Source organism: Phaeoacremonium minimum, assembly GCF_000392275.1.
Source record: "Phaeoacremonium minimum UCRPA7 unplaced genomic scaffold PA7_03_scaffold_496, whole genome shotgun sequence".
In the NCBI taxonomy this organism is placed as follows: domain Eukaryota; kingdom Fungi; phylum Ascomycota; class Sordariomycetes; order Togniniales; family Togniniaceae; genus Phaeoacremonium; species Phaeoacremonium minimum.
In genome coordinates this window covers 355,136-382,874 of record NW_006921398.1, presented here as the reverse complement: position 1 = coordinate 382,874, position 27,739 = coordinate 355,136, and the positions used below count along the sequence as shown (strand labels likewise).

Genomic DNA, 27,739 nt, shown 5'->3' with positions numbered 1-27,739 from the left:
CTCAAGTTCTTCTTCCCCCCAAGTGCTTCGATTTCTCTGCGGAGCGTCGCAATCCAGCTATCCATTTCCTCCGCATTTTCGAAGACCATTAGGAAATTCGAAGCATGTCTTTTTTCCGGGCCTCGGAAAGGGAATCGCCCGAATAATGATCTAGAGTCTTGCGACAAGGCAGCCTCAGAGTCGAATGCAGACGATACCTGCAGGACCCAATGTCTCCCAGGTATCAGATCGCTCGCAAAGGCTGCCGAGTCCTTCCCAAGATGGAGCATTTTCTCTGGCAGTCGATCGAACGACCCCTCTCCGGCATACTGCAGCACATAGCCGGAGGTTACAAGCACATATATCTTCGTCGTCCAGTCGAGCTTTATAGATGATGCAGACGTGTTTCGGCGATGCCTCTTCTTCGCCTTCTCAGTCTTCTCTCCCGAGTCTTCGCTCTGATCCGAGCTCAACGCTGTCTGAGTGAGCCCGTCCCTGACTGAAATGCTCTCCTTCTTCCCGTGGATGCGAACAAGACTCTCTGCGGATTGGGTGCATGCTGGCAAGTGAGCATGTTTAATAGCCTGGGGATATGCTTGGAATAGCGGAGGAGGGTCCCAAGTGGCCAGTGACCCTCGCTTACTAGCAGTACTAGTATTCTTCTTGTGTTTGGCCTGATCAATCGGTGTTGGCGCTCTTGTGGTTGGTGACTTGATTGCGGTGGAGAGCGGCCTGGAGATGTCCTGAACTCTGGGTAGAAGTGACTCGGAGCGCGCAGAGTGAAATCCGTACGGCCAATTGCTAATCTCTGCCAAAGACAGCCGAATTCCTCCTGACTTAGGCTGCGGTTCTTGATTTTCGATTGTTGGGTCCAGGTCGCTTGCCGGTTTGTGACGCCCAAAGATACTTCTCAACCCCAACTTCGACTCCCTCCTCCCTAACTTGTCCGCGCGCAACGGCACTCTGTTCTCGTTCCCCATGGTCACGTCGATGTCAGGCGGGCGCATTCTCCTGTGGTGGAAGGTCTGGCTTTGGAGCGTTTCGAGAGTATTTGTGGGATTTGATTGCGGGTCCTGGCCGGCCATTGTTTCTGGCGCGGCGGGTGTGACGAAACGGCCGGGCAGTTCAAAAGTGGACTTCGCGATGTGGAGCGGGTGGGTTTGGGGTGTGAGAAGTAGCTGATTTAGGATCGATATATTGTTGGAGAGACATGCCGGGGAAGGATCGCCCCGGGCATCTGAGCAGGACAAGAAACAAGACAAGTGGGCTGAAAGTGACGCGGAGGGCGTTGTACAGGATAAATGAGGTTCGGTCTCAAGTCAAGCCACCGGGGGGGTACAGTGGTGGTTTCTGGTGGTGGTAGATGTGAAAGTGGTAAGGTGGTGGTAGTGGCAACGACGAGGATAATAGGAGATGAGATGCCGGAGGAGCGCGTCCGCGTTGTTAGTCGGATGCAACCGAGGGAACGAACGTTGGCTAGGGAAGGAACTACCTAAGTAAAGAATGACGAAGAAATTGGCGTTCTACTGCACGGTCGCTGTCTGGGGGCACGACGGCTACCTGATCTGGGCCGAAAAGAGGACAAAAACCGAGAGGAAGCTACCGTACACAAAAGAGGCTTAATAGAGGAGGATATATAGAACAGGCATTGAGGAGGAGGGCAGCAGGTCAGTAATAACAACAAATCTCACAAGGCGGAAGGGATCTGCCAACTTGCGACTGGGAGCTCTGGGACGGCAGGTTACCCAGGCCCCAGGTTGACATAGTACCACCAATCTTGCCAATCAACACTCGCCTCACCGTCCCACCACCACCAACACCAACACCAACACCACCACCACCGGCAGCAAATCTAATACGTACCTCCCATCTCTCTACCTCCCTGGTACCTATCTTACAGAGAAAAAGCATGTGCGCCAAACAAATGAAAATCGCCCATGCCATATGCCATGCCATGCCATGCAATACCTCGGAGGCCATGCAACCTACGGCAGGACTTTGAGACTGCCGGTGGGGATTTGTTTCTTCTCCTTTCACTTATACGTACAGTCCACATCAAAACGGGAAAAAGGCGACAGACCAGCCCACAAACCCAAAACATCCCAACGACCTGACGGGTCCATTTAGTGACTTTAGTTTGCCCTACGGCGACCGTTTGGCCCCTGGGCTGGCCCGCCAGGCCCTCTTTTTGCTCTTCTCGTCCTCGCCAGCCTCGATCCCTCGGGGCTTTCTGCCCTGGCGGAGCCGGTACCTTGCGGTAGATGGGCCCTTTAGCCTGCCCCAGGAGCCCAGCTGGTCCTGGGAATCGAACTAGTGATGGGCTCCCAAAGGGACGGGATCAATAGCTTGCTTGCACTACCTGTCTGACGTCTCGCCCTTGTATACTGTTGCCCTTGTATACTGTCCGTCCATTCAGCGATTCGGGGCATCGAGGGCGACATTGCGGCTAATATCGAGAGGGTGCGCATGATCGCATCGCCATCTTACTATGCAGGCTGGTATAGACACACACTTCACGACGCGTCCCTCACTAGCCCATATAATTACGGTGGTATATCCAACACCCATTGGTGCAGGAGCGACGGGCTACGGACGAGGCTTGCTTGTCGAGAAAAAAAACCTGGACAGCAGCCGTGCGGAAAAGAAAGACGCAGAAAAAAAATCATTTCTACCCCTGTCTTGTTAAGGTCGTTCGCGAAAAAGTGATGAGCGGCCGACTGGGATTGTTTGCGTCTGTGTTGCAAGAAACGCGCAGGGGGGCCTTGCATGGGAGGCTGACGAATGAGATACGTTCAAGCCTCCGGGTAAAGGAGTCAGAACTCTCCAGGACCTCCCCTGGAGGCGCCTCGCTACGGATCTCTCGAGTCTCGTGTGCCCAAAAAAGTAACTCGACTGTGATGTGATGGGATCATCCCAGTCATGGATCTGAAGAGAGGTGAAAATTTACACGAATGAACACCATACGATTACACTAGGATTACCAGTTAGTCCCGTAATCACCGATCAGCCCTAGTCGGAGAAGTTTGATACTTCTATTTCACCTTCTCTTCTCTCTATCATGGACATGGCATAGAACAGGTATCAATACGACAACTCACCATCTTCCTACTCCCTTGACCATTACGTAGCAGCTCCCTGGTCGGTCAAAGCTGGGCAGACAGATCCGAGACACAAGGGCCCAAGAGCCAGGGCCAGATGCCGGCCAGCCGGTCGTGGGATCCGGGACCCGTTTTCGCGGGGGGGCGCCTTTCTTTCTGCCGGGCGGCGCGTTTCAAAGAGGGCAGAATGATTGTCGAAACACCGTTGGGAAAAGGTCGGTCTGTCTATTTTAACCAACAACGACCCCGCCGTTTCTGGACGCCTGAGACACTTCAGCTTCTGGGTCGCTCTTCTCACGGCCGTCTCTCGAGTTGAGTCTCGTACGACCCCGCGAGATGCTCTGCCGTCCCTCGTGGTCTCGGGATCCCGCAACATTTGTGCCGCGTAGTCTGAGATGTCTAATGCTGAAGTAGTCGCTGGTAGCTTACACCATAGCCTCGTCCTGTGGCAGCACAAATCTTGGAGAACTAGCATGACTTCCAAAAGAAGGCAGTCACTTATCCCTTCCGCAATCAAATCTCATGATCGAGATCCGGACGGGTCGTCCTCCTGCTGCAAACGCCTGCAGCCCCCTGGGGTCAGGGGCTTGTGGAAGTGTCGCGACTTCTGCAGGCCAGTGGGAACCACACAAGCTGACACCCCTCCCAGGCGCGTCTCGATGCCGATCGGCGTAAGCCTCTTCGTGGGCGGGCGGCGCCCAGCAGCGTCCCGCCAAGCACGCCTTTGAGACGACAAGAGAAGAATGAGCGTCTTCTCGCTTGTCGATACGCTCTGGCACCTGCTCTATGCTGCACGGCATGGACGATTTATTGCTGTCGTGCGACGATGCGCGCAGGAGACAATGCTTTTGGATACAACATGCAGGGCTCTTCTGATCGGGGAGAAACTGAATGTGCTATGACAGCTAAACTGTACTGGCTTGACTATTAAGTCGAGAATAGATACGAAAAGTCGCTCCCCGAAAGTCAGGAGTCTTCCATTGTTCCAGTCTAGTATCCAACTCATTCTCTACTGCGTACGCAAGTTTTCTCTTGCCCCCTCCCTCTTGAGGCCTTTTCGGAACCCCACGCTGCCAGGATCGTTGGGAACCCACGCTTGTCGTACCTGCAGTAGCGCCATTGTCAGGCTGCTCTGGACCAATCTCGGGTGGCCCTCCGAGTTGCAGTTCTCCTGGATCTTGCAGCCCGATCCATTCTGGATACCCGACTTACAACATCCAGACCTGTCGATATTACTATACGGAGAGTCAGTACCTTATCTTTCGCAGCTGAGATTCAGGTTTGTCTTGAGCCAAGCACTACGAGGCAATAGGTCTGCGTATAAACTATTAGCTATAGTCAAAGGACTTTACAATTTGCTCTCATGTGTAGAGTGCGTATTCTAGGACTCGATGTAGTTGAATCGAGGCCTAAGCTGATATCTGATTCGATTGATGACAGGTATGTGATCTTGATAAGCTAGCCATATAGATGACCATTACAACGGACTATCAATCAGCAGTTCGCAACTATTTCCAAACTACATAAAGAAAGACCAGCGGTCCAGGCCTTGCCAGCCAGTACCACCAAAGCCACAAAGCTACCGATTTGTTAGTTTGCTCGCAACTAGACTCTACGTATAAGCGATTTGATAAGACGTATGAATAGACCGAAGAAGCCACAGTAGAGACGAACTGGTTGAAGCCAACGACACTTCACACACGACAAACTCACAATGCGAGATCAAAAGTGGCAGCATGGGGATCTCGCAGATGCGGAACGCCGTCTGAGCCCGTCGCAAGGCGCTGACAAACATAGAGGCTGGCCGCGTGACATGAATACCGGCTCGGCAGCCGTCGACCACGCCATCGAGGCAACAACCGACGAAACATCATCAGCCCAGCCTTTCTAATACGGCAACACCAAACACCGGGGCTATTATTATGTTTGGTAAAATGGAAAGAATCGGAGAATGACAACTTTCTAATTACCCAGCATGGTCTGTTGCGCTCAAGCCAAGGTGAGCAGCCTGTGAAATTCGCCCATCACGAGCCTCGACTACGGGATGAGGCCCGCGGCCGATGACCCACAATCCGGCTTCCGGTCAGGAGCTTTGGTTTGCCTCCCCTGCCGCGGTCCCGTAGCAACCTGTTTGGCAATGAGTTCAGGCTCCAAGACTACTCGTCATTCGCATCGAGCTGGCTATGGCTTGAACGTTTTTTCGTCATAAAAATGCCAGTGCCTAGAGCAGATGACTCTTGTCTCGTAAGTGGCAAGACATAGGTCCGTCCGTATACACTCATAACTTGGTCTATTCGTGAGTAAATTGGGACAGCTGCTCCCGAGGCTGGTATGAACTACCCATTTGTAGAGATTTAGGATACAGTATTGCAGAGTAATTTTACAACAGTAAAGCCCAGTTTAGTCCTTTACCATGCCGCTGACGAAGACTTTGGATTGATCGATACATGATCGCTCACAAGTCAAGTATCGGAGAGAATACCTTCAAAGCGACGTCATGGCATGTAGGATCAGGCCAGTAATTGTTGACAATACTCCTATTGTCAATTGCAAGACTTTCCAGGCCTGCAACTTGCAGCCGAGTGGCCAGAGATCAACCCGGGGATTGGGGATCGACTCTGGCTAGGAATACCTACACCAATGCTTTCCTCAAGGACGGGTGCTGGCCCTCCACAAATCTCGATCACCTGGCAATGCGACTCAGTCAGAGCCCTTGTGATCACCGCCCCTGGTTCTCCAGGTGTAGCTTATTGCACTAACTCTGCGAACATTCTATGATATGTCAACATTGAGTGGCTGTAGAACATGTCGTCATATTCGCATATCCTTTGAGCATTTGAACAATGCTTGTGATTTTGAGCATCATCGAAAAAGGCAAGAAGCATAGCTTTCTCAGGTGGACGAGTTTCTCAGAGGTGTGGGGATGAGACTTGCCCAGGACATTTTGCGGTTGCCAGAAGCGCTAATGTTAGCTTGCTATCAATGAGGCGCTGCGGGAGCTTGTGACGCAGCATCTTTTGTGGTCCCCGCCATGTCACCCCGCCGCCACCACGACGAGCAGAAGCTGTTCTAGCTCTACCACTCAGGTACCTACCTACAGCACCAGAGCACTAGAGCACCTCATGTTCTACTGGTGACTACGGCTCCTGCTGGCGACGCCGACTCCGACACACACACCTATACCTCGTTCACCTCTACCTATTGTAGCCTGAGGAAGCAAGTCGACCTTTCCTTGCCGTTATTAAGTTCAGGCTCGTCAAGCTCTGCCTCGTCCCTTTGGCCACGATGGCTCCCGACCTCAACTCTCTTCCTCCATCCTCACCCGCATCCTTCTCTCGCACAATGTCTAACGGCAGCGAGTCTGGCATCCCCCGTGCTGGAGGTGCCGCCTCGCCCTCACAGTCTCCAAGCAGATCTGCCTCCATCTCTCTGCAAGCAGCAGCGACGTTGAATGCTGGCTACCAGCAAGAGCCTGTGAGAAGTGCGTATCTCCCCTCTGCCTATCGATGCCTACCCACCTTCAAGTGACACGCAGCTGACTCAGAACCTAGGATCCTCAAGCAGCTCCTTGTCCCGTAGCCGACAGTCGCCCAACGCCGGCCGAAGACGGTCCCAAGTCCTCATGAACCTACAAATGAACGATCCAAGCGTCCCTGGGCCTGGCGAGATGGTTGCCGGCGAAGGACCTCAGGCTCCGTTTGGAACGGCCAGCCCCCATGCCATCTCAAGCTCTCCGCTTCTCGTCGGTGGCGATCCTCACCATAACAGAGCGCCGAGCCTCGGCGAGCTCCATCAGGAGCTTGAGGCAGAGCAGGAGGCTCAAGTTGTATGTCATCGCATCTCCTTTTCAATCCGGTTCTTTGGCTAATTTGCGCTGTTACGATAGAACCGCCTCCTCCACATGATCCGTCAACAGCAGCTTCAGCTTCAGCAGCTGCAGTCCTCTCAAGGACGAGAGTCTGCGATCGGAGAGGACACTTCCGAGAGATCTACTCCTGCCCTAACGCCCGCCGTCACCCACTCCAATCCGCAACCTATTTCTGCTCCTCAGTCTTCTCTCCCAGCTCACCCCTCTTCGGGCTCTCTCCCTCGATCGCCCGGTTTCCCTCACCATCCCCGCAGCTCCTTCGATATTGCCCGCGCCGATCTCCAACGTCGGTCTAGAACCCCGAGTCGTGGAGCTTCGCCTAGATTGCGCTCTACATCAATCAGCCAGGAGAGTGGAGAACCATGGGTTCTCGGCGGTCGTGACGAGAGTGCTTTCTACCAAGCCGAGACCCAGATGCTTACCAGGGAGAATCAAATGCTACGGCATAGAATTCGTGACCTAGGTAAGGTGTTACTTGTCGACCGTCGTTGAATGTCTACTAACACGTATTACAGAAAGACAGCTTGCTGATCTCAACACTGGAGGCACATCAGCTGTCACTCACGAACCTGTGACGCACTCCCATTTAACCAACTCGCGGTCTATCTCGGAGGACAATCCGTCTCCCGCAACACAAACGCCGGGTGCCGGGGCTGCCGTCACTCTGCCTGTAGTCACGGATACATCAAAGGATGATTGAACCTCAGGCGGGTTTCTCTCATGACTGATGATTCAATGCATTGGTTCGGCGTTGAAGGTAGTGTTTGCTTCGAGGAATCGCCCATCAACCTGTACTATATTTTCAGGGCTGATTGCCAGTTGCGAGGTACAGCAGTTTTCGTGCGTAATTCCGGAGAATTAACGAATGAACGGCAGAGTATGGACAGAATACAAAACTGCTTGTAGGATACTTAATTTGCATTGTCGCTCCTATCAGAATATCTATAAACATGTCCTGCCTCTATGAGGGATGAATAGTGTCTTTTTGAATGTCCGGTAGTCTGTTGACGCTAAGAGTGGCTACAGGTACGGTACATAATTAAGTAATTGTTGACTTGTCAACCCAACCAGACTTCTAACTGATACTTAACTGATACCTAATAACTCCCACCGTTCACACAACGACTGAACAAAATACCATTGACTACACTCTTTGCGAAGTGTCTTTCGGAACCGTTCGGTACTACCTAGGACGTTGTCAGCCTTGCATGAACCCTGCGTCATTGAGTCATTTCAGTCTAGCCTCGTCGTCCGCACCGTTATCGGAACTCCTCAAGTTATCATAAATAGCAGCATGAGGTCTGGCGAAGCACTCAGCTTGGAGTAGACTCCCAAAGAAAATGCTCACGGGCGTAGTGAAGAGACGGCTTGCTGCCAATTGGTCCAGAAACTCCAGGCTCTTCAGCAGCTCTGCTCCGCGAGAAGCTGACTTCACTCATGTGGTGAGTAGACCATCTATCTGACTTACACGCCTCCCACCTTCCCCTTCATGATCTGTTGCCTCCAACTTATAACCAATCGCAACACTAACAACCTACACAGGTAATCGGAGGCGGCGTAGTCGGCCTAGCCGTGGCGCGCGAGCTCGCCATCTCGCAGCCTGGCGCCTCCACCCTGCTGCTGGAGCGGCACGGCGCCGTAGGCACAGAGACCTCGGCGCGCAACAGCGAGGTCATCCACGCGGGCATCTACTACGCGCCGGGGTCGCTCAAGACGCGGCTCTGCATCGACGGCAAGACCAGGCTGTACGACTTCTGCGCGCGCCACGCCGTGCCGCACCGGCGCACCGGCAAGTGGATCGTCGCGCAGACGCCCGCGCAGCGCGCCGCCCTGCAGCACATCCACGACGTCTGCGCCGGCGACCTCGGCGTCCGCGTGCGCTGGGTCCCCGAGGACGAGCGCCGCCGCCGCGAGCCCGACGTCCGCGCCGAGGCGGGCGTGCTGGAGAGCCCGACTACCGGCATCGTCGACTCGCATTCGCTGATGATCACGCTGCTGGGCCACTTCGAGGACGCGGGCGGCACGCTGGCGCTCGGCAGTGCGGTTTCGGCGGTGACGCCCCTGGGCTCTTCGGGGTCCAGCAGGCCCGGGAGCGAGGGCTGGGAGGTGAGCGTGCGGGACGGCGAGACGGGCGAGGAGTCGACCATCACGGCGGAGGTGCTGGTCAATGCGGCTGGGCTGGGCGCCGTGGACATTCACAACATGATCGTGCCCGAGGAGCGGAAGAAGCAGATGTTCTACGCCAAGGGAAACTACTTTTCCTATTCAGGATCAAGCCCCAAGGTAAGCACATTGGTCTATCCTGCCCCTGAGCCGGGACTCGGCGGGCTTGGTACGCATCTCACACTCGATATGGGAGGCCGCATAAAGTTCGGCCCTGATGTCGAGTGGGTCGACTCGCCGGACGATCTGGCAGTGAATACTGCGAGGTTACCGGAGGCGATCCAGGAGATAAAGAAGTATCTGCCAGGGGTAGACGAGGCAAATCTCACACCAGACTACGCCGGCATCCGACCCAAACTTGGGAAGCTAGCGTCCGTTGCAGATGGCAAGAAGCCATTCATGGATTTCATCATCAGAAAAGAAGAAGGCTACGAAGGCTGGGTGAACCTCCTGGGCATTGAGAGCCCTGGTCTCACGAGCAGTCTGGCAATAGGCGAAATGGTGAAGAAGCTCTTGTACACATAGTACATAATACTATCTCTCTCAAGCAATACCAAAGTCCCGAGTTTCATGTATGGCGTGAGCCCACCATTCCAAATTAGAGGCAAACCAGAAAGAAGGTTAGAAACCGGACTCATCGCAAGACAGACAACTTTCGTACGGGTATGTACAGACATCAACAAGCAAAGGCATGCTTTTCCCAAAAAGCCAGATTCACCTTGAGGTGCAGATATCATGCGGACTTCCCAAACTCCGAAAACACCAGATGTGCCGGTACACGCAATAATTAAAAGTCACCTGCCAAAAAATGCAATTTCTCGTTGCTCACTTATGGATGAGAAGCCTCCTACTTCCTTATAACCCGAGAGCTGAGGACTTAACTGTGGAGGGCCTGTGATCAACGCATTGTCATGCTGGGGAACAGTTTTCGGCTAAGAATGTCCACATGGAACTCATATATGCCATTCTCGGCACCGATATAGCTGCAAAGTGGTCAGAAAACGAGAACAAGATATTGGGCCCAGAGTAGGTACATACAGAATCCTGCCGTCTTCGCTCCAAGCAAGCCCGGCAGTCTCATCAGGTTTAGGCGGAGTATCTCCTCGAGTGTAGTAAGTCGCGTTCGCTCGACGGATCGGGCCTTCATCCCAGTCACGAGTTGGAACGCCACTCAGCAATGAGCCAAAGAGCGCGGCCTGGTCTCTTTGGCGGCTGGCGACCGGATCGCTCTCATTGGTACCGTTGTGGCCTTCGACCGAAATGTTGTACAATGCTTCGAGATCGGCCCAGCCGCCGCTCGTCAAAGACGGGTTGCCATAGATGCGCTGCAGCTGCGCCATTCTCTCCCGAGCATTTGAAGCCTCGGTTTCTGCAGCCCGTATAATCTCCGCAGCACGGGGGCCATTGTTACGCCGAGCACTCGGGGGGATGGCGGAACGTCGGCGCTGGCTTTCCTCACCGGTGCGCGAATGTATACGAAGGCTTTCCGGGTAGTCTCGAGTGCGATTATGATCCCGTATACTATCCACGAAGTCACCAAGGGCTCGAGTAACACTAGAGCTTCGTTCCCTGGTAGTCTCCCGGGTTGCCCTTGTACTGGGTTCGTCGTAGGCTCTCGGAGGGCGATCACGGAATGAGCTGCTGGCTACTCGAGTGACGGATCCCTGACTAGCGGCTTGTTGTTCCCTTTGCTCCCTCAATTCTCTCAACTCTCGTTGCCTCCGGTGAGCTTGAATAGCATCTAAGACCATTGTCTCGGCTGATGTGAATGGCTCTTGATAACGATCATCCAATCTCGTTGCTGCACGACGACTGCTGGACGAACGACTATCTGACAAGTTCAGATTATTGATACCAAGACCCCAGCTCGAAGTTGGTCCATCCCCGCGATCGTTGCGGCCCTCCAAGAGGCGAGGGTCGATTGAACCCCGGTCGGTGATGATGATATGATCATACTCGTCGTGAGTGTCGAGATGAAGAATCTGCTGGGCGACATAATTGCTTCGAATGTCCGCAACACCCACCCGGCCCCTATCTTCTGTCCACGCAAGCAGATCAAAAGGGCCAGGACAGAACGCCATATCCCTTACAGCACCAGGGACAGAGTTGGGTCGTGAAGATGTGAAGGAGGTGATGAGAGGGTCAGTACCTGGTTCCAGGAACGCACTGGTGTTGAATATGGATATGACTCCGTACTGTGTGCCAACAGCCAGATATCTGCCCGTATTAGAAAAGCAGGCGGCGAAGCTGCCCCTATTATCGGAATCATCGTCGGTACGCTGGCTCTTCAAGTGTATTCTGCCGGCCGCCTTCCACTCATACTCCGGCCTGTCCCTATTCCGGAATAAGCTGCTACTGCCAGCGTGCTTCTCGGTTCGTCCGTGAATGTACAAGTACGGGTCGTCACTGATCGCAACGAGGAGCCTGCCGTCAGGAGATATCACCGCTCGGTTAACGCAGTCAGGGTAGGATAGTTCGTCGACGCTCTCCATATCTTGTAGATTGACCGTAATAACGTGCTTGTCGTTATTTGCCAGAACAGCGACAGGCTGTGAGTATGCGCCTTCGTAAGGCGACATGTCTGCACCGGGAAACCATAGTGTGATACAGTTCACGCGTTCCTTCCCAAACGACTTCGACTGCACTGCAATACTTCGGGGTCGAGTAGAAGATCGACGGGCAAGTAAAGAGAGGATGTAGTCATCTTGGTGGGCCGAATCCAGATTCAAAGGCAGCCGCGCATCTGCATCGAGGTCTAGTCGTAAATCGGAATCGTTGTTCTCATTCGCTCCGGTGAGAGGAATGGCAGCGAACTCGCCAGTCTCGCCTCCACAGCAGAGCCATCCATTCTTAACTTCCAGACACCTCGGCGAGAACGTAAGGATCTTGATTGTCTCGCTCTCGCGTGTGGTTGTGTCGAGTCTCTGGACTTGCAGATTCGCGTTGCCGCCGGGAAAATAAACGGCGCCTTTCTCGACGCCGATCTGGGAGCGCAGTTGCCAATGTCTACGGACAAGTTTAGCACAACAGGTTCAAAGTCAAGCATCCCCACCAAGGATACGTGATCGGTCGACATACAGAGGATGGACTGTGGTTCTGTAATGCCGTCGCGGTTGCGAGAGGATGAGGGCGTCGGTCGGATGATATCTGATTGCGGAGCCTCGTTAGCATCATCATCGAGACGAAGAGTCAAAAGCGGAGGCTGGCGCAGGAGCAAGAAGCGTGGGCAGTGTTAAACTCGGGAATGACATACGTGGTATCGTCCTTGACGGCCATTGTGCCGCCGGAGAGGATTAAGGCTGTCGACTCATGAAGGAGCCAGGGTCGGGATGTTGACGGCAAACGGGCTCTCTGTTCGAATGGAGGTGGGGGAGGAACGGCAGTCGGATCGCTGTGCTACGCGCAGTGCAGCTCTGATACTGTGATGAGAGTCGACTGAGGCAGAGCTTATGTGATACGTGATGAGAAGGTGAGGAGGTCGAGGTGATTGTGTCTTTCTTTTGAAGAGACAGACGGTCGTGAGGCGATGACGTTCAGATAGGTTCATTCCATATTAAGTGACAGTGACTGGAGGTGCCCGCCAGCTGGGCGCATTCAAAACCTTCGGTCGCCCGGAGGATGGATGGCCACTTTCTGCGCATCAATCAAGTACAGATACCCCGGCCAGCCAGTAAGATTACGTGTGTTCCTAAGTGAAGATACCTAGATACCTTTTTTGTTCTACGGTACTTGTCCTTAGCGCCTGATAGCAACTAACAGCGAGAGGTCCAGGCCTGTAGACGAATCTCGAAATAACAAGGCGAGGCCGCAAAAGGATATCGGAAGTCCGTCCGCCAACATGGCGGCAATTTGCGCAATTCAGACTCAATATAACGCCTGCATGGAAAGGGCAGATGGATAGATAAGTATGTAAGGTACCTTGCGTACTACCTACCTGTTTGCGTTATCTGGAGACGGGAGTCCTACCACACCATAACTACGGTATATAGCTCTGCATGCATCCCATCGGCCTTGCTTAGGTAGGCCTATCTACCTAGGTAGGTATCCTGGCAATCATGTGTAGCAATGGGGTACCGTAGTCGAGCTGTTGGCCTTATTGTGCCTGCTTGATCGGATTGATCTCAGTTCAGTGTTGCCAGCTGATACCCGTAAGCTTTGATTGTGAGCTCTTCTCTACCCAGCCTACTATGTACGAGATATTGGACCAACTGCCTAGATATCCAAGACAACAAAACATCTGCAGAGGAGGCCAGTAAAAGGCGCCTAGGCTTTTCCGAATGCCGCCCCATCGCTGTAGATGAGCATGCCCGGCGTTGTAGGCACCTACCTAGGTACCGGTAGTGGAGTCTACTAATAAGTATGCTGTGCAGCGTAGTGGAAGAGCATGACATTGACAGCCAGGCCCAGGAAAATTTCATGCTCCGAATGGCGAATGGCGGGTCAATTCGGCTGGACAAGGGGAACGTAAGGGCGAGAAGGGGAAGAGAAGGAAAGGATAGGTAGGATGGAGGCAGTGCACGGGCCACTTTTCTTCCCGGGACCCCCAGCCAGCGCTAGGCGCGTTGCTGCGTTTCGCCGGCCTTCCATGAGGAGGCATCATCGGCTACTGCTACTGCTTAATATTTTTTTCTCCATAGAAAAACTAAAGCTTTTTTCCTTCTCTTCATACCTCTCTCCTATCACCACCATCACCACCCTCCCCCATCAATACTATAATCCCTTTCGCTCTCGAGCTTGGTTCTTTGTAGTGCCTTCTTGTAGACCGAGTCACAATCACATTCACAATGCTCGCCTCACGGTTCTCCAGAGCTGTAAGTCCTTCTCTCACCTCACCCGTCGTTGGTCGCTTTGCCACTGCTCGAGCTATCTCGGCTAACATCTCACTGAAGCTGCCCCGAGCTACCTCGGCGGCTGCTCGCTCCAGCGTTCTGCGCAAGAACGCTGTGCCAGCCTTTGCCCGATTCCAGTCTACAGATGAGAAGGTCAAGGGTTCAGTGATTGGTATCGATCTGGGTAAGTTGCCATCGCCGTCGCCATCGCCATCGCGAACCCTCGGCATATTCGGCCATGACTAACATCTATTCTTCGCCAGGTACCACCAACTCAGCCGTTGCCATCATGGAGGGCAAGGTCCCCAAGATTATCGAGAACTCAGAAGGTGAGCTACATCGATCTCGCTGCGCATCGTCTCGTGTCGCATAGCTGACCTGCCTTAGGTGCCAGGACAACCCCGTCAGTAGTAGCATTCGCCGAGGACGGTGAGCGTCTGGTCGGTGTCGCCGCCAAGCGCCAGGCCGTTGTCAACCCCGAGAACACCCTCTTTGCCACCAAGCGATTGATCGGTCGCAAGTTCACCGATCCCGAGGTCCAGAGAGATATCAAGGAGGTCCCTTACAAGATCGTCCAGCACACCAACGGCGATGCCTGGGTTGAGGCTCGCGGCCAGAAGTACTCTCCGTCACAGATCGGTGGTTTCGTCCTAAACAAGATGAAGGAGACTGCCGAGGCTTACCTGAGCAAACCCGTCAAGAACGCCGTCGTCACCGTCCCTGCCTACTTCAACGACTCGCAGCGTCAGGCCACCAAGGATGCTGGTCAGATTTCTGGTCTGAACGTCCTGCGAGTGGTCAACGAGCCTACCGCTGCTGCTCTCGCCTACGGTCTCGAGAAGGAGGCTGACCGTGTTGTCGCTGTCTACGATCTCGGTGGTGGTACCTTCGATATCTCCGTTCTGGAGATTCAGAACGGCGTGTTCGAGGTCAAGTCTACCAACGGTGACACCCACTTGGGAGGTGAGGATTTCGATATCCACCTAGTCCGCCACATGGTCCAAGACTTCAAGAAGACCTCCGGCCTTGATCTGTCTGGCGACCGCATGGCTATTCAGAGAATCCGAGAGGCTGCTGAGAAGGCCAAGATTGAGCTGTCATCCTCTCTCCAGACTGACATCAACCTGCCCTTCATTACTGCCGATGCCTCTGGGCCCAAGCACATCAACCTCAAGTTGACCCGTGCACAGCTTGAGAAGATGGTCGACCCTCTCATCACCAAGACCATTGAGCCCGTCCGCAAGGCCCTCAAGGATGCCAACCTCCAGGCCAAGGACATCCAGGAGGTTATCCTCGTTGGTGGTATGACCCGTATGCCCAAGGTTGCCGAGTCCGTCAAGAGCATCTTCGGCCGTGACCCCGCTAAGTCTGTCAACCCCGATGAGGCTGTCGCCATTGGTGCTGCTATCCAGGGTGCTGTCCTGTCTGGTGAGGTCAAGGATCTCCTCCTTCTTGACGTTACCCCGCTATCGCTCGGTATCGAGACGCTCGGCGGTGTCTTCACTCGTCTGATCAACCGTAACACCACCATTCCCACCAAGAAGTCCCAGGTGTTCTCCACCGCTGCCGACTTCCAGACTGCTGTCGAGATCAAGGTTTACCAGGGTGAGCGTGAGCTCGTCAAGGACAACAAGCTGCTAGGTAACTTCCAGCTGGTTGGTATCCCCCCTGCTCACCGTGGCGTTCCTCAAATCGAGGTCACCTTCGATATCGATGCCGACTCCATCGTCCATGTCCACGCTAAGGACAAGTCCACCAACAAGGACCAGTCTATCACCATTGCTTCCGGATCCGGTCTTTCCGACTCTGAGATCGAGCAGATGGTCGAGGATTCCGAGAAGTATGCTGAGCAAGACAAGGAGAGGAAGTCTGCCATTGAGTCTGCCAACAGGGCTGACAGCGTACTCAACGATACCGAGAAGGCTCTGAACGAGTTTGCCGACCGCCTAGACAAGACCGAGGCTGATCAGATCAAGGAGAAGATCGCTTCTCTTCGCGAGTTCGTCTCCAAGAGCCAGGCTGGTGAGGGTACCGCCACCGCCGCCGAGATCAAGGAGAAGACCGATGAGCTCCAGGTTGCCAGCTTGAACCTCTTCGACAAGATGCACAAGGCCCGCGCTGAGTCTGGCGAGAGCCAGTCCTCTACCTCCGAGGGCGCGGCTGAGGGCGAGAAGAAGGACGAGACCAAATAAACATACCCCCTCTTGGTCAGACATCACACTTTATACCCCGATTTTTCTTCTGTCACAGTGTCTGAGTAGTAGCGTGGAGCACCGCCCATAGATCTCACTTCTCTTTCTTGTATTTACCTGTACTCATAACTCCTCATGTCCCTCGGCTGGTCACGCCCTGTTATCACTGTCTAATAAGCAAATTGGGTGGAAGCGGCGTTCTGAGCATCAAAAACTCTTTTTTTGCGTTTGTGGCGAGACCATTAACGGTTCTGAATGACACTGGGCATGGCAAGGGGGTGTCGGATCTTGGCTGCATGCATGTACATGTAAAATGGTGATAAATTAGATAATGCGACATCCCCCCTCGAAAATTTCGCTTCATCTTGCTTGTGAATGCCTAATATGCTGAGTTGTAGCATTATCCCATGTCCTCCCAGTCAATTCTCAAATAGTCAAGATATATTCTCCGTTCCCTCAAAAAAAAAAGCGCCTCCGTGGTCATTATAATATCACAAAGAGTGCTTGTGCTTCAGCACTTGTCTAGGTATGTACACTCATATCTCCATCACTGCCTCTTTGCACAGAACCCTTCTGACAATGCTCTCGTTTCCGGGTCCATTTCTTGGACCAATCGCTTCATGTCTTCTGGCCGCTCAATGAAGGAGACAAACATGCCGCCTGTAAATGTGTGGTCCAGGTTAGCAAGGGATGACGGCGGAACAGAAGAGATATTGTACCGACCTTCCATATGCCATGCCACATGGCAATGCAACGCCCACATCCCCGGGTTATCGGCGACAAATCGAATTACAATATGCCACTGTGCGGGAATGGTAATTGTGTCTCGTCGCATGGGATTCTCGAGATTCCAGGTTGTGGAGTTGCCGTCGGCGTACTGGCCCGAACCCCAGCCAACGACCTGGAAACTGTGACCTGTTTGATCTTGTCAGCTAGCCATCTCATTTAATAATCCAAAGACTATATATACCACTATCAAGAGTTAGTTGTTATATTCCAAGAGCAAACAAAGGGCTGTACGTACTGCAGATGAAAGGGATGTTCCATAATGTCGAGACTATTGATGACAATCTGCACCCCTTGATTGGCATCAGGGATAAGAAGCACTTGCTGGTCAAGCCGGAAGTCCCAACTATTATAAGAGCCCCCCTGTCCCACGGTAAAGTTCTGGTCCAATGCTTGCCATAATTGCGCATCATCACGGTACGGACTCCAAGACGTCTGGAAATCGCGAGGCCGTATGTTAGCCGTTCATCCTCAGCAGATCATATCGCTTGTCGCAACGAGAACTTACACGGTTGATGAAAATTCTATTGACTTCGCCCGCCTGGCGAAATTGGAATATCACCGAGTGCTGGTTATTCGGGCTCACATCGATGGCTGCCTCCTTTCTCATGGGGATGGGCATATCGAACGGCATGTCGTCGCAGCCCTCCCAGACATCGCCACGAACCAGGTTGGTGTCGACCCCAAATGGATTGCTCGTGTTTCCAACAAAACCAATTGGCTCATCTTTGATACTGACTCCTTCGTACGAGAGAACCCCCTTCACCTGGTAATCGATACTAACGAGTCCCGTGCTGGTGTAGGGACAGAACGGAGTGAAGCACGTCTGCGGGAGGGTCGCTCGCATATAATAGTTCCCGCTGGTCTGGTTCGCATTCACAATCACAGAGTATCGCTGCCCGATGTTCACATAGACGCCCCTGCTTGCGATAGGCTCCACCTCAATGCCGTCGATCTCAACAATCTCCATCGTATGATTGTCAATGCTGAACCAGAAAGACATAAACGAGCTGTGGTTGATCAGGCGGAGCCGGACACTCGAGTTGGGCCGGATGCTCGTCGAATACAGCTGGCCGCCGGTGCATGTGCCGGCGTTGTCGTACACCTCGGACGAGAAGGTGCTGGAGACGACGGAGCAGTCGTACGTGTGCTGCCCGTTCATGAGAAAGTTGTCGGGCAGAGGCTCGACGCCTGCTTCGTCAGGACTCCACTGGGAGCCTGCCCCAAGGTAACTTTCTACCAACTGATATGCCCCCTTGGTCAGTCATGCAGAACTCAAGATAAGTAGGATTGAGTATCACTCACAACTGCGCCATATGTATGGTAATGATCACCGAGGAAAACGATCTTCTCATCGTCGGTCGCCGGGACCTTCTCATCAGGGTCGTGAATGATCTGTGGTGATTAGTCCTTGTCCAAGACTATACACATAGGCTGCTCACAATGGGCCCGTACAGTCCGTCGGTGTATTGTATCGACGTGTGCGCATGATACCAAAACGTCCCTCGTTGGTCGTCAACGCGAAACTCGTAAGTAAAGCTCTGCATCGCTGGAATTGCGCATTGGGAGACAGCCGAGACTCCGTCCATCCATGTCGTGTTATGTTGGTCGATACCGTGCCAATGGATGCTGGTACTTGTATTTGGCATGTGATTATTGACCACGACCTAAATTATGAAGTTTCTACTTAGCAAGAGAGAGAGATAGTTAAGGGCCATGATTGTCTACCCTTATTGTGTCGCCTATGTTTGCTTCTATAAGTGGTCCTGGCGACTGCCCATTTATTAGGATCATCGGCTTATAGAACCCATCAGGGGCAGCGGAAGCGAGGCTGATATTGAATTCATACTCTCGCGTGGTCGTCTCGCTGGTGACGCTGAAATTAGTTCGTAAGTCCAGCTCGTCTGGATTTATTAGTTGCTCTATATGGACTGTTTCGAGGCTGTCTGGAAGGCCGTATGAGCTGGCGGAGGCAACCTCGGCTGCAGGGCGACGGATCGCGGCTTCATGACGAAGAGTCAGGCCAAAGCCCAGACATAGGGCCGTCACAACGACCGAGAATAGGGCAATCGTCGCAATGAACGCGCGGAAGCTCACTGTTCTCTTCGCCGCGGTGGGCTGGGGAATCAGCTTCTCCGACTCCTCGTCCATCATCTTATTCGGAACGACATGTGATGGCGGTTGAGTGTCACGAACACTTGAGAACGCAGAGCCCTTAGCGTTAGAGATTACAACAAGATTCATGATTTGATTTCCATTTCAAAGTCGCGAGGTAAATCGATTTTACAGTGTACAGCAAAATCGCCTCACTTGCATTCCACCAGCATTCCAGTCACAACGGGGGGCGTCGAGCGAGGACTAATGATACATTCCAGACAAAGTCACGGAGGCATCATTCCAAAAAGGGGTAAGCATGAAGCATTCCCAACCTTAATTCCATTCATAGTAACTACGGCACGCGAACTCTCGTACTATAGCGCGTATAGTAGACGGGCCCGCACACCTGTCACACTTGTCAGGCGGCCCTCATCGTCCAAACCCAAACCAGCCTCTCTTCTGTGGCTGTTTATCTGACTCTGACGGCTGCTCTGCGGTCTTCTGCTTAGTTGCGCCAGCGGCTGGTGCCCCATTGTCAGGGTATCCGATGTAGTTCCAGGCTACATCGAGGAAAAGTGGCTTGACAGGGACTGTCTCGATTTTCGGGGGGTACACGAGAATATTCTCCAGGTCGACGCCGCCACTGGGGTACTCGTTCAATCTATCGATCAATGAGTATGCCCGTGGCTTAGACGCATTGCTATCGTTCTGCTTTCGAAGACTTGCAATCTCGACCAATGCACGGCTGCGCTGCAGCTCGCCTTGAAGGAGTTGATAGACAAATTTAGCATCATCCTGGGTCACGTCAAGACTTCGGATTGACGTTTCATTCTGCTTGCTTGCTTTTGTGAAAACCGGCATAGCAGACTCGCACTGCTCAAATGCATATTTAATGAGAGCCAACGCATTGGTAGGATGTCCAGTCAGTGTGTGTGATCGAGCAAGAGCCAAACACCTGAAGAAAGTTAGTAAAGTCGTGACGTAGGGAGGAGCGGCAGAGAGCAAGACATACTTCAGAGCGTTAAAATATTTGAAGGCGGCATCCAACTGTCCCGATAGTTCCTCATCCGCAGCGACACCCGGGAGCTCCTTGATAGACTCTAGGCTTTGCAGTGTGCCGTCATAGAGGACAACCTTCTCTTTCAGCCTTGCAACCTGACGACCAGGGGCCTGTTCTTTTGTTGGCACTGCTACAGACTCTTCTTTGAGCTTCCTCTTCTTCGAACTGGGCCCAAACTCTACCAGCGCACCATCTCTATCACCAGCAAGCACCCGGTTACGCCCAATTCTGTAGCTGATCATCTCATAATTGACAGCGGTTCGGGTAATCTGAAGGCTCTGCATGCGCGCGTCGCCTTGCGATATGCCCTCACTCCTCAATTCATCAATAGCTTGCTTTGTAGCATCAACTGCATCCTGGCTGGCAAGAAGGACATCATCGTAAGCGGCAGCCTTATCCTTGGGCTGCCACGTAGATGAAGAAGATAGCTTGTCGGATAATTGATCCTTTGCTGCCTCCACCGAGCCCCAAGCAAGTGCAATCGCTGCGTCCTCGATATGAACCTCTCGAGATCTCCAAGTCAGCGTCTTTGGAGCGGCGTCATCTTTCTTCACTTCTTGATCCGCCTGCTTTAAGATGTTTGGATCTAGCTTCTCGAGGCTCGAGACAAGGGCCTTGTCATTTTGCGGAAATGATTGCCTTGCAATCGCCGGGATAGGTAGCGTCCGCGGTGTCTTCAATTGATAAGCCGCATAACGAATGGAAGGGTCGATGGTCTCGGAGAGGAGATCCTTGTAGATGTCCCCTTTTGTCGACGATGACAATGCGCTGTAAATGACACGCGCGATTGAGTAGTTCCCCAAGCATGCCTGCCAGCTCTGCTTCTCGAAGAGAGAAGAGCCGCGCAAAAGAGCCGCATATGCCCTGGCCTCGAGGACATCTTTCTCGCTGGCACCGCTCGCACCATCTGAGAGGACCTCGACTAGCCTGTCTGCTGCCTTTGCGGCCTTCTCAAGTCGCGAGACCATATGAGAGCGTGTATGTCCGGAAATGCCTTTCGTATCGGCCGAGTGTATCGATTTCATCGCCATGGCATGAGCCCACGCACGCTCTGATGTGAGCAGAAGAAGATCAACGTATCTGGTAAAGTGTTAGCAAAGAAGAGCACTGGGCTCCATGCAGGAAAACGGCATACTCACGCATGATTCTCAGCGACCTGTTCAGGCGTGATTGATACCTTGGGGTTGTATTTGCCGCGATTCTTCGTCACAATGTGCAGCTTCTTGCGACAGCTGAGGAGGCGGTTGGCGAGCTGCGACCTGTAGGTCGCATAATCCCCGTAGAGGAGTGCCTGTTCCCGTGAGGAAACGACAAACTTGGTGATGTCCATCGCGGCACACTGGGTTGATGCGTTTTCTGCACCCTGTGGCTAGTTGATGTCTGGAGGCACTGCAAAATGTGTTCTCCAAACCCAACGAGGCTTCTCGTTAGGTGGTCGATATTTTGGCGATCCGATTTTGGTGGGGTTACTCTGCCAGTTGGTCAAGGTGCCCCTCCTCTTCATAAATCCTTCATAAGGGACGTCACTGTAGTTATGCTGGGCTAGCTGTGGCAAGGCCCTACCTGGCGGGCGGTCAGCCGGCGCCCGGATCAAGTGTTCTTACGGCTGTCGTCCCCTGCCAAAAAATTCCGGGCAGTAATGTCCAGTGCCAGTTAGTATGGCCTGATCTGACTGACCTCGGGGAGCTGGAGCTCCAATAATTTGTCTGTCTTTAGGTCTAACATCGCGAATTCAACTTCCAACCACAAGGCCTCAGCAGACCGCAAGTCAGAAAGAGTCAAGTGGTTCCGGCAATTGCACACGCATTCAACTCCAAGTCGTCATTTGTCTTTTCAGATTTCTCCACCTCGGGGAAAGATTTCAGCAGCTTATTATTCCTCTCGTCTCTCAAGTGTCCGCATCATCCATCCCTAGATGTCGAGTTTCAAACCTAGCATAAGTCCTGTAAGCACTTCGTCCCCTTCTCTCCTACACAATTGCTCGCTAGTCGTTCATGTATACTGATTCGTATTTTGTTGGTAGTATCATCCTTAGTCTTTACAATGCGACGCGATCATCTGTGATATTCGACCGTGGCTGTTGAACCCGTTTCCTGATGCCGATGCTTGAGAGGACGGCAGCTACTCTGGAGCCATGCAATATCCAACGAGTTCTGCCCTCAACATCCACTGCCAATTCGTTTACAAGCCGGCGAAGACTTCATACGGCTTTCTGGCAACATGGCGCCGCTGACATCGAGCTCTCTAAAGTCTGGCAGATCATCTCGCCAGTCAGTATCGACGCCCCCGAGTTTTCTTCCTCGGCGCATTCTCAGGGCGAATCTGTGATTGCGCCAACCTTTTTGCTCGACTTCTTGTATCCTCATGGAGCTGCCACTTTGCTTAGGAAGCTGTCCCCATCCGTATTGGAGCGATACGAGAGGCCCAAGAATCGTCTGCACACGCATACCCCAAGACTGTATACCTCGGCCGCTACATCACAAAGCTCACGGACATCTTCCCACGTGGTTTATCAGTCATCATCAAGGGATATTCCTGATACTGGTGCTTCGGGCACGTCGTTATTCGCTGGGGATCATACGGTGGAGACAAAGTCGAACGAGGCGGAGAGTGGAGAGAGACATGAAAGGCAGGTCATTAAGAAGCTTCGCCAATTATTGCACCTGCAAGAGCCTACCGAGTCCGACCTCGATCTTGTGTGGGATGGATACCATCAGTTGAATCCAGACCTGCGGCCGAGCATACGGCCTGAGATCATCGTGTTTCTGGCCCAATCCAGGAGCCCTGTCTGGGCTGCTAGACTTGTCGAACTGTTTTCTGAATTGGTTCCGTTGCAATGGGATCCAAAGCTTGTGTCCATCGCCATCAAGGCCAGCCTAAGGTTGGGTCATGAAGCCGAAGCGATCCTTCTTTTCAAGCAGGCTCTACAAAAGCAAGCTCGTCGCGGGAAAATTCCCGAGGAAGGTCTCGATTACTTGGTACTTCACACACTCCGAACATCGTCGTGGGAAGTGCTCTTCGACATTTGGCAAAATGTCATAAGTGTTTCACCTGACTATAAATTCCACTCCACGTCTTTTGAGGAATTCGCCACTTTGCCTGGGATAACTAACAAGTTGACCTCGCTTTATGATCTCACTGGCGAAGGTGTGGAGCATGCAGGGTCTCAAGGTCTGCACGAAGCCCTCCGGACATCATTTCTCAACCCTCTGCTACGAGGACTTTTACCCGAGATTCAGTCAGACCAAGCTCTTTCACTGCTCCAGAGCGTCAAGGATCCTCTTCTCTTCGAAGACTTCATACCGCTCTGCATTAGCAGAAGTGATCTTGAGCTGGCTGCCGAGGCATATACTGTTTATAGGGGACTGCCCAACGTCCGTATTAGAGTCCCAATCATACGTGCCATGGTCAAAGATGTCTATTATCCAAATAATGCCTCAGGCATGGAAATGATTCTCGGGGACTGGTATAAGCGATATGACAGACTGGACGTTTTTGGATACCAGCAATTTCTCGCCTTCTACGCGTCTCGAGGCGACGTTCAGTCAGTGCACCGCATGTGGAAGGAATATGTCCAGCATTATCCACATGTCATCCAGGCGTATTCTGACACGTTCACGTATCTGATGCACGTTCATGCTGTCCGTGGGGACATTAGCCAGGTTCGCAAAGCTTTTGACGAGATCAAGTCTTTGTACGGCAGAAAACCTCCTGTTGAGTGCTGGAACATTTTGCTCAACGCTTATGCGAAGACACAAGACTATGAGGGAGCCCTGAATCTTTTTGATGATCTATGCAAGTCTACCAAACCAGATCATTACAGCTTTGGCACAATAATGGGCATGAGTGGCTCCCGAGGCGACCTCGACACAACGCTTGACCTATATCGCATGTCAAAGGACAAAGGCATCAAGCCCACTGTGACCACAGTCGATTGTGTCATAGAAGCATACTGCCAGAATGATGCTTTTACGTTGGCCGAAAACATATGTGTCATGACGACGAAGCAGAGACATGTACAGGGGAACTATACGGCTTTGTGGAACACCCTGCTTCACCATCATGCGCTGAGGCAAGATCTGACAACTGTCAACCGCCTTCTGAATATGATGACGGAGTTGGAAGTGTCATACGACGACAAGACATTCGATAGCCTTCTGAAGGCGTTGGTCTTTTGTCGACAGGCACATCACGCTCTTCATCTTCTTCAGGTTGCAGCCAGGGAGCATGCTTTTAAACCGACATATAATCACTATCTTCTTCTCATGTCAGCTTTCATTAGGACCGGAGAACCGTACAGAGCAATTCACACGCACAATCTGTTGACTAAATGGGGGTTTCCTGAGTCATCTGATCGATTGCTGCGGGTCATTGAGGCCCTTGGTCAATATCGGCACTTGCCATCGAATCATGCAGATGAAAAAGCCAAGCACCGCCTCAACCTTGCCCTTCAGGAATTTCGACGGTCTTTGGACGAGGAAAAACAGCGTACAGAGTCGGTGGCTGACGAAATAGCCCCTACCAGCCCAACACCACACCGACATGTTGTCTCGCACTCCTCGCGGACGGAGCAGGCTTCCCTGTTGATCTTCCTATTCTCCCAATTGAGAGATTTCACAACGGTTCAAGAGATCATTGATCTCTATCGCACCTCTTCTCCTCAGTCCGAGGATCCCGCAGATATGCCCTTGGAATTATTGAGCGCCATTCTATACTCTGACTTCTGCGAGAACAAATTTGACAAAGTCCGAGACACTTGGACCGCTATCTGGGATGGGGCGCGCAAAATAGCAACGCCACCAGGCGGTAAGCCTGGTATACTGCCCAGATACCAATACGTCCTGGTCGATCCTCTCAAGACGATGCAGCGAATGTTCGAAGCGGAGAAAAACCCCGATGGCCTTATCGAGCTCGTGTCAATGGTGACCTCGGCGGGTTTCAAGCTTGATAACAAGAATTGGAACTTCTACGTCCAGGCGCTGGCAAGGCTGAAGCGATGGAGAGAAGCCTTCGACATCTGCGAGGAGGTTCTCATGCCCAGATGGACGGGTTGGTACCTCACACGCCGAAAGCAGCGCGTCAAGAACCGACTGCCTCTGGATCTCCGCCGCATAGGCAGCTCTCGGGAGTACCTCCGGCCCATCGCGCACACCATGTTCGTCCTGGCCAAGGAGTACGGCGAGATCGAGCAGCTGGCGCCGTGGTCAGTGGAGAACGGCCGCGTGCTCTCCGGGATCGACGAGCACTGCCCGAGGACCGTGGTGGCCATCAAGTCCATGAGACGCACGGGCTCCGAAGCTGAGGAGACCATCTTCTCGGAGTTCGCCGGCGACCTGGGTGGCAGGGCGAGTCGCAGACGGTCCTCGCCCTGGGACGAGGACGACCGCGCACCTCGTAATGTGGAGCCCGATCTCCAGGGACGGCCCAGAGAGCCTCCGCGACGAATTCTTCAAGAGCTCTCCGCAGCCGATGAACAAATAGGCGCACCCATGGAGAAGAAGGCAAAACGGTCTTCTACGAACGACGATCTTTCTGCAGATGACGAGGACTTCTTGTCCAGGGGGCTCGGGTCCTCAGGCGAGGCTCGTCCTGGCAAGGCGAAAACGCCACAGTATGATAGATAACGATTCTGCCTGGCTTAGCAACGACTCAGATGCCGCGCCGGGTCGGTGAAGAACAATGAGGAGGGGAGACGTGTATAAACATCTGCATATATGTACATCATCAATAACCTTGTATAAAACAACTGAGTAATGAGTTATGTACCTTATATAGACGATAGGGCCAAAACGCCGCTTTAATCTGCACATCTTGTCTGTCTTCACGATAGTGCAATGCAAACGGACGTTCACGAAGTGAGACTTTTGTCTCTATTGACTGGCTATCTTCAAGCCTACTTATCTAAGAAACAAATATACACACAGCACGGTGCCTTATACCGGCCGCGCTCGTCCATAACCCCAAAGACGCCTATGGTTGGTGGGGGGGGGAATACCTGTCCTGTCCTATCCTATGAACAAAATGAATCCAGACAGGCCTCTCTATGCAGATCGAATGAAGGGTAAAAATGAAAATGGGGGAGAGAGGCCACCAACAAATATAGCATGCTCACTCTTGTGCCCTGTCGGCGCTATTCTGGCCATCGACACCGTCCTGTCCTTGCCCCTGAACGCCCAGCGACCGCAGCCTCTGTGACAGGAGGCCCTCCGCCGCGCCAGGACTGCCGCTGACCATCGGCGCAAACGCATTGCCGCCGTATCCAACATCGCCCTTGCTGAGCTTGTCGTACCGCGCGATGCGCCTGTCAATACCGTCCATCCCCTGCCAGGCGGCCGCCGCGCCCGCGCCCGAGCCCGAGCCGTCGGCAGACCCCTGCGTCGACGGGCGGCTCGCCTTGGAGGACGTCGGCGACTGCATCTGCGTGGCGGTCGTCTCGCTGCCCTCGCTGACGTCACTGGGCGGCTTCCGCGCGGGCGGGAGCCTGAAGGGGACGGGGTCGACCGGGGTATTGTGCCCGGCGAAGCTGAACGCCGCGGCGCCAGCAGCAGCAGCAGCAGACGCCGACCCCTGGTGGCTCGTCGAGGAGGAGCGCGAGTGCATCGAGAAGGGCGGCAGAGGCAGCTCCGCGTCGAAGTTCTGGTCGAGCTTGCCGCCGAACGAGAAGCCCGAGCTGCGCCGGCGGTAGGCCTTCTCGGCGGTGAGCATCGCGCCGGGCCCCGTGGCCAGCGAGATGGGCGGGTGCATCACGCGGATGGGCTTGTAGGCGGTGAACCGCGGCTCGGGGAAGGTCACTTCGTTCCGGAGCTTCTCCTTCCCGTCGGGGACGCGGTTCGCGAAGACGACGCGGATGCTCTTGTAGAGGTAGTAGCGGCCGCGCGACGGGCAGCAGATGTGCAGGTGTACCAGATAGCGCAGAATCTGCCTGTCGGCGCTGGCATCCTGAAGAGTTGGCACGTTGTCTATTATTGGCCCAGCCGAGTAGCTGCGTTGCCGGATGAATGTCTTTGTGCCTGGCTCCATACCCGCGAGGTCGTACGGGATTAGGAACAGCTTAACAGCGGTCTTGTTCTGATTTTTAATAATGATTTGAAGTTGACCCTTTTCAGGAATGCGGTAGCTTCCACCAGGAGGAGCCCTTGGGGATGTAGACTGCCGTCTTTGCCTTGCGGCTTTGCGAGCATCTATAGTAGGAGTCTGACTGGGGAGGCCGATCATGTCGATGTCATCGTCCGTCGGTCGCCTTTCAGGGTATCTGTTCTGCATCTTCCTCTTGCTTCGCGCATCCTCCTCCTGGTTGGATAGGCCGTTCTCCAGATCTATCTGGCCGACATATGGACTGGGACCATCGTCACTCTTGGATCGGCTCTGAGGAGTACTGGCATAGCTGTAGAAGACAGCAGAGAAGGGAAGTGTCACATGGGCAGGGCATCTTAGGCTAGCCTTGCATTTGCCCAGGCCCAACACTCCAATCTGGGCGAGAAATTCCAGTGGTTTTGAGGGGTTGGTCGACATGCGGCCCCGGAGAATACTCTCTTCGTATGAACCCACCATTGATGCATGCTGAATTGGCGATACGTCGGAGCTGTAAGACGGCCGTCTCGACCGCAAAAATGCAGGGGTTTGAGGAGAGCTCCCTATGGGCGAGAAATTTGGTGTGGAGGTCAGCG

General features: G+C 53.3%; 6 protein-coding genes across 6 annotated transcripts; 3 read left to right on the top strand and 3 right to left on the bottom strand.

Annotated features, from left to right (window-relative positions):
• Positions 1-8,285: 8,285 nt before the first annotated feature.
• UCRPA7_6836 (putative nad dehydrogenase protein) lies at positions 8,286-9,633 on the top strand (the record flags this gene model as incomplete). The annotated part of the gene is made up of 2 exons (XM_007919372.1): positions 8,286-8,387; positions 8,488-9,633. 2 exons carry the CDS (start codon positions 8,286-8,288, stop codon positions 9,631-9,633), a joined length of 1,248 nt encoding a protein of 415 aa, XP_007917563.1.
• A 4,259-nt stretch (positions 9,634-13,892) lies between these two features.
• Positions 13,893-16,129, top strand: UCRPA7_6835 (putative hsp70-like protein; the record flags this gene model as incomplete). Its single annotated transcript, XM_007919371.1, has 4 exons — positions 13,893-13,919; positions 13,998-14,121; positions 14,201-14,266; positions 14,325-16,129. The coding sequence occupies 4 exons, from the start codon at positions 13,893-13,895 to the stop codon at positions 16,127-16,129; spliced, it is 2,022 nt and encodes a 673-aa protein (XP_007917562.1).
• Positions 16,130-17,372: 1,243 nt separating this feature from the next.
• UCRPA7_6834 (putative diphenol oxidase protein) lies at positions 17,373-18,462 on the bottom strand (the record flags this gene model as incomplete). Its single annotated transcript, XM_007919370.1, has 3 exons — positions 17,373-18,158; positions 18,221-18,310; positions 18,358-18,462. 3 exons carry the CDS (start codon positions 18,460-18,462, stop codon positions 17,373-17,375), a joined length of 981 nt encoding a protein of 326 aa, XP_007917561.1.
• A 979-nt stretch (positions 18,463-19,441) lies between these two features.
• UCRPA7_6833 (putative signal recognition particle 68 kda protein) lies at positions 19,442-21,402 on the bottom strand (the record flags this gene model as incomplete). Its single annotated transcript, XM_007919369.1, has 3 exons — positions 19,442-19,967; positions 20,025-21,152; positions 21,212-21,402. 3 exons carry the CDS (start codon positions 21,400-21,402, stop codon positions 19,442-19,444), a joined length of 1,845 nt encoding a protein of 614 aa, XP_007917560.1.
• A 3,352-nt stretch (positions 21,403-24,754) lies between these two features.
• UCRPA7_6832 (putative coxi translation protein cya5 protein) lies at positions 24,755-25,696 on the top strand (the record flags this gene model as incomplete). Its single annotated transcript, XM_007919368.1, has 1 exon — positions 24,755-25,696. The coding sequence occupies one exon, from the start codon at positions 24,755-24,757 to the stop codon at positions 25,694-25,696; it is 942 nt and encodes a 313-aa protein (XP_007917559.1).
• Positions 25,697-26,180: 484 nt separating this feature from the next.
• On the bottom strand, positions 26,181-27,623 carry UCRPA7_6831 (hypothetical protein; the record flags this gene model as incomplete). The annotated part of the gene is made up of 1 exon (XM_007919367.1): positions 26,181-27,623. One exon carries the CDS (start codon positions 27,621-27,623, stop codon positions 26,181-26,183), a length of 1,443 nt encoding a protein of 480 aa, XP_007917558.1.
• Between the last annotated feature and the right edge of the window lie 116 nt (positions 27,624-27,739).